Source organism: Pelobates fuscus, chromosome 8 (assembly GCF_036172605.1).
Source record: "Pelobates fuscus isolate aPelFus1 chromosome 8, aPelFus1.pri, whole genome shotgun sequence".
NCBI lineage: Eukaryota > Metazoa > Chordata > Amphibia > Anura > Pelobatidae > Pelobates > Pelobates fuscus.
The window spans coordinates 102497265-102511471 of NC_086324.1; the positions used below are offsets into that span (position 1 = coordinate 102497265).

The 14207-nt window shown below is 40.1% G+C and overlaps 1 protein-coding gene across 2 annotated transcripts in view; it reads left to right on the forward strand.

Moving 5' to 3' along the window:
- VPS16 (VPS16 core subunit of CORVET and HOPS complexes) overlaps positions 1-14207 on the forward strand; it is a 190055-nt gene that overhangs the window by 55796 nt on the left and 120052 nt on the right. For both annotated transcript variants that reach the window (XM_063430209.1, XM_063430211.1), the window contains exons 12-13: positions 3322-3453; positions 11311-11438. In XM_063430209.1, coding sequence (XP_063286279.1) covers positions 3322-3453; positions 11311-11438 — 260 coding nt within the window. The remainder of the gene's footprint in view (positions 1-3321; positions 3454-11310; positions 11439-14207) is intronic.

Below are 14207 nucleotides of genomic sequence, written 5' to 3' on the forward strand. Positions count from 1 at the left end.
CACACACACTGCACTCATATACACACTGCACTCATATACACACTGCATTCATACACACACACTGCATTCATTATATACACACACTGTAAGTAAATATTCAATTAATATAATTTTGGGGGGCTATAATTTTATTGAAAAATTTACCAGTAGCTGCTGCATTTCCCACCCTAGTCTTATACTCGAGTCAATAAGTTTTCCCAGTTTTTTGGGGTAAAATTAGGGGCCTCTGGTCGGCTTATACTCGAGTATATACGGTACGTTTCATTTTACCTTTTACTGCTGTTTTTTTATACGGTAAACAATATGGGCCCTCTCTTGTGATTCTAATTTCATAAGACCGGCACTGCAAGCATATCCTAGAAGGATATCCTTCATGTGGGGAGTTTAAATACCACTGTTTGCTGTTTTACTCAGAGCTGGTTATAGCTCTCCCAATTGTAAGTTTGCACTCTTAGGACCTCAGTGTTGTCTGTTGTTGCAGTTAACCTACATTATTGCAGCATTGGGTTTTTCCCCCTTTTATGTATTTTATATGCTGATGCTTATCTGGAATGCTGTTAGAAGTCTTGAGGATACACCTCCAAGTGTCCAGTTATATCCTACATGTGGGGAGTATTAAATACCACTTTATGCTGTTTTACCTAGAGCTGGGCATAGCTCTTTAAATTGTGAGTTGGCACTTCTCTACTTCTATGTTGTTCGTGATCCAGCTTTCCTAAAACGGTTTTGCACTATTGGTCTCTATTTCTGCTTTTGTATTTCATATTTACCACTGAGGATTCAAAGCAAGGACTGAAGAATATACACTCCAGGTCTTCGCTGTACTTTAAGAGACTCTTTATATTATTGCTGAATTTTTTTTTTTATTCTTTATTTTTATTGTGCATCGATTAACAATTGTGGTGCCATGATGGCAGCGATAGTCATAATAGGAAAATACAACAGATATTGTGTCATGACATATGGGTATTCTGCACTTTTTTAGTATAGTAAAACAAGCTTAACTTTGGATCTAAACGTAAGATCTGAGTAATTAAAAATGTAAGAGTAATTGTAAATGAGACAAACAAAAGAAAAAAAAACAATTAGTGCTCACTGGAGCTAGGTTAGCTATGCTGATGCGGTTAGAACCATATATTAAGTCACATGCTAGCTAGGACATTACTGTAGTTGCTTGTGTGGTTGCCAAGTGCTTGCATGTTAAGCTTAACTCAGCTGGACTAGCAGTATGTTGTGGCACGGCTTACAGGCAGGACTATGTGAAGAGTGAATCTAATAACTAATAACCTGCATGGCTAGGCAGTGCAATATGAGTTTAGTTGTTCCCAGTTCAATATAGGCACATGCTGCGAGACGAGTGTCTGGACTGTGGGGTGACCTTGTCCCATGGGGTGTATAAGGCAGAAGCTAGAGTCCAGCGCCATATACCTGTGAGGATACCCTTTTCAGCCTATACCCACCGGGGTTTCGTTGTGTCCATCATGGGGGTGTCCTGCCCGGGGGTGGCCCACTCACTTGGTGGGGTGATGGTGGTTGTGCTTTCGCGGTAGGGCACTTGCCCCCAGCCTCTCTCTCCAGTTGGCCGTGGGTAGGTTTTCTAGCGGTCAGTCCCCAACCTTGCTGCGGCGTAATTTGCGCCGCTGTCGGCTCCGCTGGTCCCTCCGTGCTGGGTTGTGCTTTGCGGGACGGCTGTTGCTGGGACCGCTTCTATGTTTCTTACAGAGTTTTTTGCAGACAACTTGGGTGATTTCTTCATCTTCTTGTGGCGTTTTGCAGATGAAGTTCCAGAAACTGCGGCAGAATCTCTGGAACAGATACTGGACTCTATCACCGTCTTCACTGGCGAGGCCCATGTGTGTTGTTTCCTGCTCCAGTGCATCTCACTGTTGTGGGCAGGTGCTCGGGGGTTGGTATGGCTGGCAGGGTGGTCTGAGGCCCCCAGTGGTTTGCTTGTGGTAGACCGATCGGATGTTCTGGCGTGTTTGGGGATGAGTGTCATCGCTTATGAGGCATGTTGCTTTATCTCGCCCCCTTGATAGTTGGCGCCGTCTCCGTTGGGAGATTGTGGCGGGAATCCGCATAGGCGTCGCCGGGTTACCGGGCGAATCCATGCCTCTGCCATTCTTCTCGCCTGCTTGAAGGCCCGGCCCCTGTCTCAGAGCTTCTTCCAGATGCTTACGCAGAGCTGATCAAAGAAGTCTGAGGTACTTGTGGGTGGCTCGATAAGGCTTGATAACTGAATTTCGTGATGCGTTTGTCGTCATCTTGGTTATCTTTATGATATCTATTCGTCAAAGAAGCTGTCAATCTTCAAAGGTTTTGGTTCATTTTTACTAGGCACTAAGGACAAAAGTTCCTTAGAGAACTGAAACGTTGATCTTCTGTGGCAGATGCCTGAATAAAAATCTAAGTTTTTTCACGATATGTTCTAAGTCCTTGGAGTGCTATCACTACTTTATTTCTATATATATATATGGTATTATCCTAATGAAAGTCCTCAAGCAGGACTGAAACGTTGATTGATTTTAAAACAAGACTGATTAAAAGTAAAATTTTATGGAATCCATGAGTGCAGCCTTCTACTACTACTATTTGGATGTTTGGAGCCCTGGTAGTGCACCCGGTTTTGGAATTGAAGTTTGAGTGCAAGGTACAGGCAAGGTACAGTTACTTTTTTTTTACTTTATATATATATATATATATATATATATATATATATATATATAATGTATATGTATATTTGTCTCTGGGTTGTTACACAAACCCCCCCCCCCACTCCCCACTGCAGACATCATGTCTTATCTCATGTCTTATCTCTGCCAATGTTTATATTAGTCGCATTCCTTAGCTCAGGCTTGAGTGAATATAATCAAAAAAATTGTGTCTGTCTTTGCATTGTAATACAAAATGGAGTCACCTCTGTTCTGATGGTGACTTACAGAATACACTTTTAATTTCTGTCTTAACACAAAATGTCTGACAGTATAAATGACAGTCTCCAATGCCTTAGTCGTTTGAGGACTGTGTAAGGCCTCAGATTGATGTTCAGTAACCCCATGAAACTGAAACCATATGCACAAAACAAACCATAATGGTGAGGAAAAATGGGTGATTAACAAACGTCTGGGAATAAGTAATTAACTACTGTTCTGCAACTTGTTAGAACATTCTCAAAACCATGTCATACATATTTATTTTAAGGTGTTGAAGAAATAAAACAACCTCTTTTTGATAACTTTTTCAGACATTTTTGTGTACTGTAATGTAAAATTTGCATTTGTTTTATATTTCATGAAAGCATATATTCTATTATATTCTTAGAAAGAAAGTCAGAAGTCTGATGATTACCTTCGTGAAATAAAGGATCAGAACTTGCTCTCAATAGCAGTGGAAAAGTGTATTGAAGCAGCAGGTTACGAACATGCACCAGAAATTCAGAAATCATTGTTGAGAGTAAGTGCAAATAATGCATCAATTTAATAAGCTTTCCGAATGTTTTTCTAACATTATTGAAGCATTTTTTTAAAAGTTAATTAAATGTTTACTTAATATATTAATTTAGGTTATAATCATTTCCCATACTAATGGGTAAATTCACTATGGTTGGAAATATAGAAATTTTTCTCCATACTTACCGTAATTTTCTTTTCCTGGCTATAATTCATGGCAGCATCACTAATGGGTTAGCTCCGCCCCTAACATGAACAGGACAGGAAACAATTAATCAATTACAACCAGAATATAGGTATAAAAGGTCCCTCCTCCTTCTAACCCACAGTCTAGTCTAAAGCTAAAAGAAATTCTTATGGGATGGTTGCTGATGCTGCCATGAATTATAGCCAGGAAAAGAAAATTACGGTAAGTATGGAGAAAATGTTCTATATTCCTGGCCATTCATGGCAGCATCACTAATGGGTAATACCCAAGCTCCGTAAAAAAAAGGGAGGGTGAATAAAACCAATACTCCAATAATATGCTGCAAAGGAGATTTATTCATGAGAGATTCACTGAGGACAAAACCCCTCTACCGAATGATGATGAGGAAGAGGCCACATCCAGTTTATAGTGTTTGATGAAGGTATTAGGCGACGACCAGGTGGCTGCCCTGCATATGTCGTCAGAAGGAACCTCTGCCCAATTAGCACAGGAGGTGGCCAATGCTCTCGTAGAATGTGTCTTTATCTTTACCGGAGGGGAGAGATTTTTGAGTTTATATGCCATTTTAATGGTGTTCGAAACCCAACGCCTCAAAGTAGCTGTAGAGGCCGCCTCTCCCTGTCTGAATCCTGACGGGATAAGAAATAATTGTTGCGACTTTCTAATTCGGTTTGAGACCTCTATATATTTCATAACACATTCTCTCACATCCAACTGATCGAGTTTACCGTATATACTCGAGTATAAGCCGAGTTTTTCAGCACATTTTTTGTGCTGAAAAAACCCAACTCGGCTTATACTCGAGTCAATAGTCTGTATTATGGCAATTTGCATTGCCACAATACAGACAGGGGCTGTGGGGGCTGTCAGAGAGTTTACTTACCTCTCCTGCAGCTCCTGTCAGCTTCCTCCTTCCCCGCGCCGTCCGTTCAGCACCTCTATCAGCTCCCACTGTAAGTCTCTCGCGAGACTTACAGTGTGAGCTGATAGAGGTGCTGAACGGACCGGCACAGAGGAGGAGAGAGCTGACAGGAGCTGCAGGAGAGGTAAGTAAACTCTCTGACAGCCCCCTCTTCCCCCCACTGAACTGCCAATGCCACTAGACCACCAGGGAAGGAGCCCCCCTCCCTGCTATGTATAAAGCAGGGAGGGGGGACGAAAACAAATAAAATAATAAAAAAAAAAATTAAATAAAATAAAATAATAAAAATTAATCATAAAAAAATATTAAAATAATTAAAAAAATAAATACAATTTCCCACTCCCCACCAAGGCTCTGCAACACACACACACACACACACACACACTGCATTCATACACACACTGCACACATACTCATACACACACGCACACACGCACACACACACACACACTGCACACGCACACATACACACACTGCACTCATACACACACTGCACTCATACACACGCTGCTCTTATACACACACGCTGCATTCATACACACGCTGTAAATAAATATTCAATTAATATAATTTTTTTAGGATCTAATTTTATTTAGAAATTTACCAGTAGCTGCTGCATTTCCCACCCTAGTCTTATACTCGAGTCAATAAGTTTTCCCAGTTTTTTGGGGTAAAATTAGGGGCCTCGGCTTATATTCGGGTCGGCTTATACTCGAGTATATACGGTAACTTCTTCCGCAGAAGCGGGGTTTTGGTAAAAGGATGGTATAATCACTTCTTGAGCCAAGTGAGAAACCACCTTAGGTACGAATTCAATTCTAGGTCTTAGAATAATTCTATCATGGAAAACCTGAACGTGAGTCGGATCACTGGAGAAGGCTTGAATTTCAGACATTCTTTTTGCTGTGGTAATTGCCACCAAGAACAAAGTCTTGTATGTCAGATTAATAATACCCAACTCATCCAATGGAGCAAAGGGGGTTTCTGACAAAACATCCAGAACCAAAGGAAGATCCCAAGGAGGAGAATAGTTTCTAGATGGAGGTCTTATGCGTATAGCTGCCTTAAAGAACCTCGCAATAATAGGGTCTAATGCCCAGGAGGTGTTACACAGGGCCGACAGGGCTGACGACTGCACTTTCAGAGTGCTCAAGCTTAGGCCTTTCTCTAGACCTTTGTTTAGAAATTCCAGAATATCTATATTCGAAGGCTGTAGGAAATTCTTGGATTTCATTTCTGTCCATAATCGAAATGTATCCCATATCCTGTGGTAACATGCAGAGGTGGAATTTTTCCTGGATTTTAGCAGTGTATTTACCACCGGTTCTGGTAATCCTTGCTCTAAAAGTCTCTGCTTTTCAAGAGCCAAGCCGCCAGTTTCCATTGGTTTGGATTGGGATGCATCGTTGGACCTTGTATTAACAGATCCATTCTCTGAGGAAGAGGCCACGGAGGACCCAAGCACATTTTGTTCAGGAGTGGGAACCACGGTCTTCTCGGCCAACTCGGAAGTATAGCAATCACCGTCTTCCTTTCCTTACGAATTTTCCTCAACAATCTGTGAATCATTGGCAGGGGAGGGAATGCATACCCCAGTTCGAAGTCCCAAGGAAGGAACAAGGCATCTCTGCCTTTAGAGAGAAAAACTTCAGGACTTGAGCATTTACATACGAAGCCATCAAATCGACCTGGGGTGTGCCCCACCTTAACGCTATCTGCTGAAATACCTCCAGGTTCAATTGCCATTCTCCTGAAAGAATTTTTGTTCTGCTCAGAAAGTCTGCCAGAACATTGTCTTTCTCCGGAAGATATACTGCTTTTAGGCCCTGTAGCTTGTTTTGAGCAAATTCCATCAATGGAAATATTTCTCGCAATCGAGCCTTGCTTCTGGTTCCACCCTGTCTGTTTACATATGAGGCCACTGCCCTGTTGTCTGTTTGGATTCTCACCCAAGAATTCGTTATTGCTTGTCGAAAACCCTGCAGTGCCTATAATATCGCTCTCAGTTCTCTTAAGTTTGAGTGCAACTTGCTCTCTCTCTCTGTGTCCATGTACCTTGTATCCATTCCTTTTCTAAATGTGCACCCCAACCTTCTAGACTTGCATCTGTAGTAACTGTTATCCATGTTGGATCCTCCAGAGCAAACCCCCTGGATAAGTTCTTGGTTTTTTTCCCACCAATTCAGGTCGTCTATTGTTTTTTGAGAGATAGGAATTTCTTGATCCCAGTCGCCCTCTTGTTTCTTGAATTCTTTTAGAAACTGCCATTGAATGGGACGCATCTTCCAATGGGCCCATTTCACCAAGCCTATAGTCGAGGTAAGAGATCCTAAAAGGTTCATGAATTCCCGAGCTGTAATGCATCTCTTGTAGTGAAGATTCCTGATCTTCTTCTGAATCTTCTCCATTCTTTCCGTAGATAAATTCAGTTGACCGATTACCGTATCTATGGCAGCCCCCAGGAAAATAATTTTCTGAGCTGGAACCATGATACTTTTCTCCATGTTCAGTTTCCAACCATGGTTCATGAGGATTTCTACAACCAACTGGGTGTGGAGTGCTACCGTCTGACTGGATGGACCTATAATCAGAAAATCGTCCAAGTAATGCGATGAGCACCTTTGAGAATGTTCTCAGAGCCAGACTTAGGCCAAATGGAAATCCCCGGAACTGGTAGTGACTTCCAAATACACAAAACCTGAGGAACTTTCGGTGCCCACTGTTGATTGGGATCTGGTGGTATGCATCCTTTAAATCGATCGACGTCATCCAATCCCCCACACTGATGTTTGGAATAATAGTCGAAATGGATTCCATCTTGAATGATTTTTTTATTAGTTTTGAATTCAACTTCTTCAAGTCCAGGATAAGTCTCCACTTCTTTTGTGGTTTTGGGGCTAAAAAAACTGTCGAATAGTGACCCATTCTCTGTTCTCTTTTTGGAACGTATTCTATCACATGATCTTTTAGGAGTTTTGAGATGCAATCCCTCATAGCTTTCTCTTTTTCTCCTTTTGCTACCCGAGACTGGGTAAACACATCCTTTGTTGGAATGGTCTCGAATTTTAACCTGTATCCTTCTGCCAATATTGATAGGACCCAGGCGTCTGTCACACTTCTGACCCAGACAGGATAAAATAGATGCAGTCTTCCTCCTGTAATTCCTGGCTGGGCCGGCACACATTCAGAAGCTTTTACCCTGTCTTGCTCCTCTTCCTCTGGAAGATTTTTGCTGAGTGTTTCTCCAATTTGGTCTGGAATACTCTTTCCCAGGTTTATATGTCCTGCTTTCACGAAAGGCATGGTCTTTATATCGCCTATCTTTCCATGTTGTAGAACCATATTTTCTGACTTGAGGAAGAAAGGCTTTTTTCCCATCTGCGGCCTTATGTATAGCTTCATCCAACACCTTCCCAAATAGGAGATCACCTTGAAATGGAAGGGCACACAGGGATGCTTTCGAAGCGTAGTCTGCTCCCCAGGAGTGTAGCCACAATGCTCTTCTTGCTGCTATAGAGAGGCTCATGCTTTTAGCCACCATTCTGGTAACATCCATAGATGCTTCAGAGCAAAATTCTGTTGCCAATTTCAGATCTCTCAGTCCTTCCAGAAGATGATCTCTCCGAACTCCTTTGGTGATATCCTCCTCTAGGTTGACTAGCAATACTAGTCATCTGTTATGTTGTTGTCCTTATCGAGGACCCTTGCATGAGAATGAGGGCAGGAAGAAGGAGAGACCTGCGGTGGGTGTTACATTATCATTACACCCACAAAGGTTCTGAGATGCTGTGCTTCTGGTTAGGCGGTTGTTTTTCAACTAACATCTACTAAAGCAATTAAATATATAATGTATTACTAACAGAAAGATATATTTAATGCATAAGGAGATATTTTTAGTTAAAGCGAACCTGTCATGACCAGTTCTCTGTAATATACATCATGAATAGAAATTTAAATTGCATCTACATTTTCGTATTAAAAAAAACAAATCACTCAGCAGCCTGATAACCCCCTTACTGCTGGCTGCTCCTGGAATGTCCTGAGTATTGTCACCTTCGTTCCACTCTCCATAACAGTTTCCGACTGAAAAAGATGCTGCCTTATTGAGTGATGCTAAACTACCCAGTGGATAGTCTGACACTAGGCGATTAATTGGAAAACGTGTTTTTATTTCTGTTATCTTCCGGTTTCTTTATTCTTTTTCCTTACATGCAGAGGCTTTATGGCAATTAACTTTCAATGTTACATAGTTGCATAGCTGAAAAGAGACTTGCATCCATCAAGTTCAGCCTTCCTCACATATGTTTTTGCTGTTGATCCAAAAGAAGGCAAAAAACCCAGTCTGAAGCGCTTCCAATTTTGCAACAAACTAGGGGGAAAAATCCTTCTTGACCACAAAATTGCAGTCAGATGTCTCCTTGGATCAAGCAGCTATTACCCCACTAATTAGAAATTATATCCCTATATGTTCTGTGTTTTGCAAGTATTTATCCAAATGTTGTTTTAACATCTGTATGGACTCTGAAAAAAAAAAAAAAACACCTCTTCAGGCATAGAATTCCATATCCTTATTGCTATTACTGTAAAAAAACAACTTTGCCATAAGATGAAATCTCCTGTCTTCCAGCCTAAATGTGTGACCTTGTGTCCTATGTATAGCCCTGTTTATGAATAGATTTCCAGATAATGGTTTGTACTGGCCCCGAATATATTTGTATAATGTTATCATATGCCCTCTGAGGCGCCATTTTTCCAAACTAAAGAGATTTTAAGTTTTTAACCTTTCTTCATAACTAAACTGCTCCATTCCTTTTAACAATTTTGTAGCTCGTCTTTGCACTTTTTTTAGTGCCATGATATCCTTCTTTAGAACAGGTGCCCAAAATTGCGCAGAATATTTGAGGTGTGGTCTTACCAGGGATTTTTAACGAGGCAAAATTATATTTTCATCCCGAGAATTTATGCATGACAAAACCTTACTAGCCTTAGCAACTGCAGATTTACATTGCATATTGCTGCCTAATTTGTTGTCTATAATAATTCCCAAATCCTTTTCGTGTGTGGTTATCCCTAATTCACTACCATTTAGGGTGATTCACTACCATTTGAGGTCCTAGGCCCTTGTGTGCTTTCCCATGTTTTAGTACACACTTTCAGCTGGCATATCTCAATATCTAACCCTGGTATGATCCAGTGATACCTGGTCAGTAGTCAAAGTCAGTAGTCAACGTTACAGATATTACTGTAAGTTTCTAAATGATTTTATTAACAATAAAGATTTTAAATAAAAGCAAGTGTATCGTACCACACCTACATATTTGTACCACAATACACTTTATTTTCATTATTCCTAATGAATTCCATGAACACAAAATACATTCTAGCACACTGTAATGGTTATGGTGCTTGAATTGTCCCTTTTAAAATTAACCATTCAAATGTCGATCATTACAGGGATGTGTAATTTGTATTGCCCAAGACATATAGTGCTGAACGCTAGGCAGACAGATTTTTTTTTGTGGCCATTTTTTATTTCTATAGCAATGGAGAAAATCGTGTTGAGATATGATGGTATGACATTATCTCCCCTCCCTACTCCCATTAACTCATTAATTCAGCTGCTCACTGCTAACCTAAAAGTTAGTAGGGCCAAAGGGGCAGGCACCTTACTCTGGACATCATTTCTATAGGTTTTCAGCCACGCACAACATTACCCCACCTACTCACAGCAACTGACCAAGAAGCCTGCAGTTTTTTGCTGCATGTTCCAGGACATCCCTCATAGAGTTGTATGTATTTTAATCATGTTTGTGAATGCCAAGGTATGGCGAATGTCTGTAAGGGCAAATGATGATATGGGTCATGTCTGAGATGGCAAAGAATGGTAAAGGCCATTGCTGGTGGGAAAAGAGCAAAGAGCATAATGGGCTATAGCTGAAATAGAGCATTGCTGTGAATAGGGGTGGGGTGGAAGGGAGTTTGGAACATAGCAGGCAGTGGAAGGGGTTTTGGAACATAGCAGGCAGTGGAATAAGGGAACAGAAGTGTAGCTTATGGGAGGCTAAAAGATATTTTAGACATAGCAAGTAACACATAAATTGGCATAAGACGTGGGTATAAAGGCAGTGGCTGCTAAGAGACAAGTAAGGCAGAAGTTGTAATTGGACATGACAATTCACATACACACAACAAGCTCACGCTACACACGTTTTATGCAGCCAACTCACACCACACACATTACATGCAGCCAACTCACACTATACACATTAGACAGCAAGCACATACCACACACATTACATAAAAGTAGCACATAGAACACACATTAGATCCAACCAACATACACTCTCAGGGGGAAGAACAGTGGTCGAAACTCTTAATTTCCAAATTTCACAAATTAGTTCCAAATGGTGAAACCGAGGAAAAAATAACCAGTTGTGACTATACTGGAGTGGAGAAAATTTCCAGTTGATTTATTTTTGCCTCTTTTTTTTTTTCAATTTAAATTTGGGAAAAATCTGAGTCCAGGTCTTAGCAGAGTCCTCAAACTTTCTAATTAGAAATAATTTTTTGTTCAGAGATGTAGATTAGGTTATATTGAAAATGAATATTTATAATCACGATGCTTTGTTCTAGGTGTTTCCTTGTTCTTTTATATACTTCAACTTAGAATGTATTATACATATTAATGGCTCCAGTAAACATTGCATAATCTGTATGCATTTATATTTTAGGCTGCATCTTTCGGAAAATGCTTTGTTGACAAATATTGTCCTATGGATTTTGTTACGATGTGTCATGATCTTCGTGTCTTAAATGCAATCCATGACTATCAAATTGGAATTCCATTAAGTATAACGCAGTATCCTTTTTAACAGTGCCCACTGATTTACTCACTGTATTGTTTGTTTCTGTATGTTGTACAATGTTACAATTACATAAAAAGCTAATGACTCTTACTGTATATATATGTATATATGTATGTGTGTATGTGTATGTGTATATATATATATATATATATTTATATATATATAATGAAAGTAAAAAAAAATAATCATGCAATTTTAAAATCACTTTGTTTTATGCAACTCTAGCCACACCTCTTCTAGCTGTGACTCAAACAGCCTCTATACACACTTCTGCGTAGCCTCTGTTTTTTCCATTTTGTTTTGTGGATTTAAATAAACTGCCTGAGCAACAGTGGGGGGCTGTATGCTACATAGTGTTATTGCTATTTTGATAATTTTTTTCTGGAGTTTGCTCCAGTTCCTCATTTTGTTATTTTTATTTTTGATCTTTAATGTCTTTTTTTTTAATATTTTTATAACTGCAATGGGACAGTTATAAATTCAGCTCTGTATTTTCACAAAAACTTGACATGGGTACACAAAGGGGATCATTTTGTATTCAGGAGATCGAGCCAAGAACAATTTAGTAATTTGTTACAGTAGCATAAAGTTTTTTTGTAAACTGCCAACTCGCAAAGCATATGAAAAATATATAAACTGTATATAATGCTAAAATGGTATTATAAGGCTAAAATATACTATATGACATACCTCGTGATGTCTACTTGACAAATGGAATGCATTTATAAGACAATATATGCCCCAAAATGCAGAATAGGCCCATTAAATTCATGGACAAATAATTTTTGTAAAAACTGAAATAGTCTGGTCTTATACGGCACTAACTTTGCAAAATTTAGTTCCAGAAACATTTAGATTGAGGGTATTTACTTTTTCAGGAGTTTGCTGAGCATAATTTGGGGGGATTTCGATCACATTGGCACATATCAGATTTCAGAAATAAACAGTTCAATTATAATACAGTCAGGTCCATAAATATTGGGACATCGATACAATTTTAATCTTTTTGGCTCTATACAACAACACAACGGGTTTGAAATGAAACAAACAAGATATACTTTAACTGCAGACTTCCAGCTTCAATTTGAGGGTATTTACATCCAAATCAGGTGAACGGTGTAGGAATTACAACAGTTTAGTTATAAGACTACCCAAGTAAAAATAATTTAGGTAAATAGCTTACTGGGGGGGGGGGGGGGGGGGGGGGGGGAGCGCGCAATGGAAACTATAGTGTAAGGAAAAAAGATTTGCATTCCTTACACTATAAAATTCCTTTAAGTGGAAAAACAAACAAGCTTATTAAGTATATACAACAGTTTGTGGCTTAACAGCTTGTTAATGCAATGAGAAATCCGACTGCCGTTTTGGAGTCCAGGAATTTCCCCAGAACTTATAAATAACTCCGAACAAGGTTTCTGCCATTTCTGGATCAACTTCAAAAATAGCTGAAATATCCATTTTATGAGCATTTAATATAATCTGGCAAAACAGCAATTAATGTTTTACAGCATAAAGGGACAAACCGTTTTCCTGGCACTGCAGGTCCCCTCTCCCTCCACCCCCCATCCCAAGTTGCTGAAGGGGTTAAAACACTTTCAGTGACTTACCTGTATCCAGCGCCGATGTCCTTCGGCGCTGGTTCAGGGTCCGCCCACGCTCCTCCCCCAACAATGTCATCCGGCGGGGGAGAACTATTAAGCATGCGCGGCATGCACGCATTAGACCTCCCCGTAGGAAAGCATTGAAAAATGCTTTCAATGCTTTCCTATGGGGATTTCATCGACGCTGGAGGTCCTCACATAACGTGAGGACGTCCAGTGACGCTATAGCACACTTTTCGTGTTCTACGAACATGGAAGTGCCCTCTAGTGGCTGTCTAGTAGACAGCCACTAGAGGAGGAGTTAACCCTGCAAGGTAAATATTGCAGTTTATGAAAACTGCAATAAGTACACTTGCAGGGTTAAGGGTAGTGGGAGTTGGCACCCAGACCACTCCAATGGACAGAAGTGGTCTGGGTGCCTGGAGTGTCCCTTTAAGGTTTTGTATTGTATTCTCTTTGTACACGAAGGCAGAGACCACACTGCAATTCAGAGTCACATTTGAAGAGAATGTCAAAGAATTAAAGCAAATACTTTGATATCACAAAAACACATTAAACATCCATCTATATAGCTGTAATCTGGAGTAAGCATTTATTCAAAGTCAAAACATGCAGGCAAAATAATTCTGAAAAGATAGTTTGAAAAAAAAATTCAACATCCTGTTCCCTCTCTCTTTGCAGCAAATGCTTGGTGCAGAAAACTCACTAGACAATTAAGCTCAATAGATGTTGACAATATCTCACAATGATTCCTCACAGATGACAGGATACATTTTTTTTTTAACCCCTTAAGGACCAAACTTCTGGAATAAAAGGGAATCATGACGTGTCACACACGTCATGTGTCCTTAAGGGGTTAAACTCTAAAGATGCAAACATTGCAGGGTTTCTAATCTTCATCAGATGAATCTCTTTCAAAAGTGTAAGCCATGAAGCAAGCATCGGGTCTCTAAGGGACAAGGGGATGCCCAGGTCTCACAATCTCAAGGCCCAAAAAGTTGATTTTTTGAGAAGTGCAGCTCTATCCTCTCTACTCTTGTGAAAGCATATGAAGACATGGTCCATTTGGAGTTGTTCCTCAGAAAATTCCAACAAAACCGCAAAACTATCTTTGCTCCCATCAGGTGTGCCAGGTGGAATTTCAATATAGAGGTTGTTTTT